The sequence below is a fragment of the Scylla paramamosain genome, unplaced genomic scaffold (genome assembly GCF_035594125.1).
Source record: "Scylla paramamosain isolate STU-SP2022 unplaced genomic scaffold, ASM3559412v1 Contig4, whole genome shotgun sequence".
Classification (NCBI taxonomy): domain Eukaryota; kingdom Metazoa; phylum Arthropoda; class Malacostraca; order Decapoda; family Portunidae; genus Scylla; species Scylla paramamosain.
The window spans coordinates 3,340,001-3,342,500 of NW_026973669.1; the positions used below are offsets into that span (position 1 = coordinate 3,340,001).

A 2,500-nucleotide genomic window follows, 5' to 3' on the forward strand; every position below is an offset into this window, starting at 1 on the left:
TGAGTGGGGGGGGCCCGTCGATTGAATTTTTCTTTTTTTCTTCTCGTTTTCTTTATATTCTTTCCGTTTTCTATTTAGTTTTCTTATTTTTCTCGTTTTCTGTTTCCTTTTTCCCTTTTTTTCCTTTTTTTGTGTTTTTCGTACATTTTTTTTTATTTTTTTGTTTTTTTTTTTCCCTTTTTTTCCCTCTCTGGTTCTCCATTTCTGTATTTTTCCTTTAATTTTCCTGTGTTTCCTTCGTTTTTTTTTATCCTTTTCTATCTCTTCTTCTGTTTCTTCTAAGTCTTCCTTGAATTTTCCCATTTTCTGATTTTTTTTTCATTTTTTCGTATTTTTCCTGTCTTTTCTCTGTCATTTTCCCTAATTTTTCCTATTTCCTATGTTTTTTTTCCCTTTTTTTAATTTCCTATATCTTTTTCCCTCCTTTCCTAATCTTGTTTCCACTTTCCTGTATGTTTTTACGGTTTCAGTGACAGATTAACAACATTTCTGCATTAATAACAGGAGAAACACTATTTAAAAGGCCGTAGTTGAAGTGACACAAGGGTTTTCAAGGGTGTTTTTAAGGTTCCAGTGACAGATTAACAAGATTTCTGCATTAATAACAGGAGAAACACTCTTTAAAAGGCTCTAGTTGAAGTGACGCGGGTTTTCAAGGGTGTTTTTAAAGGTTCCAGTGACAGATTAACAACATTTCTACATTATTGACAGGAGAAACACTCTTTAAAAGGCTGTAGTTGAAGTGACGCGGGTTTTCAAGGGTGTTTTTAAAGGTTCCAGTGACAGATTAACAACATTTCTACATTAATAACAGGAGAAACACTATTTAAAAGGCTGTAGTTGAAGTGAAGCGGGTTTTCAAGGGTGTTTTTAAGGTTCCAGTGACAGATTAACAACATTTCTACATTATTAACAGGAGAAATACTCTTTAAAAGGCTGTAGTTGAAGTGACGCGGGTTTTCAAGGGTGTTTTTAAGGTTCCAGTGACAGATTAACAACATTTCTACATTATTAACAGGAGAAATACTCTTTAAAAGGCTGTAGTTGAAGTGACGCGGGTTTTCAAGGGTGTTTTTAAGGTTCCAGTGACAGATTAACAACATTTCTACATTATTAACAGGAGAAATACTCTTTAAAAGGCCGTAGTTGAAGTGACACAAGGGTTTTCAAGGGTGTTTTTAAGGTTCCAGTGACAGATTAACAACATTTCTACATTAATAACAGGAGAAACACTCTTGATAGGTTAGGTTAAGTTAGGTTAGGTTAGGTTAAGTTTGGTTAGGTTAAGTTAGGTCAGGTTAGGTTAGGTTAGGTTAGGTTAAGTTTGGTTAGGTTAAGTTAAGTTAGGTTAGGTTAGGTTAGGTTAGGTCAGGTTAGGTTAGGTTAAGTTAGGTTAGGTTAGGTTAAGTTAGGTTAGGTTCGGTTAGGTTAGGTTAGGTTAGGTTAGGTTAAGTTAGGTTAGGTTAGGTTAGGTTAGGTTAGGTCAGGTTAGGTTAGGTTAGGTTAGGTTAAGTTAGGTTAGGTTAGGTCAGGTTAGGTTAGGTTAAGTTAGGTTAGGTTAGGTTAGGTCAGGTTAGGTTAGGTTAAGTTAGGTTAGGTTAGGTTAGGTTAGGTTAGGTTAGGTTCGGTTAGGTTAGGTTAGGTCAGGTTAGGTTAGGTTAGGTTAGGTTAGGTTAGGTTAGGTTAGGTTAAGGTTAGGTTAGGTTAGGTTAGGTTAGGTTAGGTTAAGGTTAGGTTAGGTTAGGTTAAGTTAGGTTCGTACATTCTTCTCCCTCTCTCTCCCCCTCTCACTCTCTCTCCCTCTCACTCTCTCCCTCTCTCCCTCAGGTGTTGCTCTTCTCTCCATGGTGGCGGTAACTGCTTCCTGCGCCACCACCACCACCACCACCGCCACCACCACCGCCATCTGCAGCAGCATCACTTCGCCCGGCCCGCCCGTCACCACGCCCATGGCAGGCCTAGTGCCCAGCCACGCCGTGTTGGCGCAGTACCAGGCCCTGTGTGTCCAGCAGAAGGGTGAGAGAGAGAGAGAGAGAGAGAGAGAGAGAGAGAGAGAGAGAGAGAGAGAGAGAGAGATGAATAAGGATTAAAGTTATATACATCCTAATACAGTAGTCATCCCTCCTCTCCACAGAAAACGGAACAAAGAAAACGGCAGACACACCTAACCCCCGTTTTCTTCACAGATGCAGCCTTGGCGGGAGCGCTGCCCCCCGTGATGGCAAGCGGGGGGCAGATCCTGGCAGCCCCCCTCCACCCCCCAACCATTACTACCCTCTCCCAGGCGGCGCCCCGGGGGGAGGCTCAGACGCCCCCGCCCCGGCCCCCCGCTGGGTGACCACGGAGGGGCAGGGGGCACAGGGGGCACGCCGTATCCCCATGGTGTGAATGGCCACGCCCCTGAGGAAGCGCGGGGGCTGGAGGGGGCGAGGGGGGCGGGGGGTGTCGGAGGGGGGCGTGGACGGCTGTTGGTGTGGGGGGGTAGGAAGGAAGGCCCCCT

The 2,500-nt window shown here is 43.8% G+C and overlaps 1 protein-coding gene across 1 annotated transcript in view; it reads left to right on the plus strand.

The window, feature by feature from the left end:
- The first annotated feature begins 2,388 nt into the window (after positions 1-2,388).
- The window catches only part of LOC135096470 (basic proline-rich protein-like), a 12,022-nt gene continuing 11,910 nt past the window's right edge, over positions 2,389-2,500 (plus strand). The window contains exon 1 of the mRNA XM_063997972.1: positions 2,389-2,467. Coding sequence (XP_063854042.1) covers positions 2,389-2,467 — 79 coding nt within the window. The remainder of the gene's footprint in view (positions 2,468-2,500) is intronic.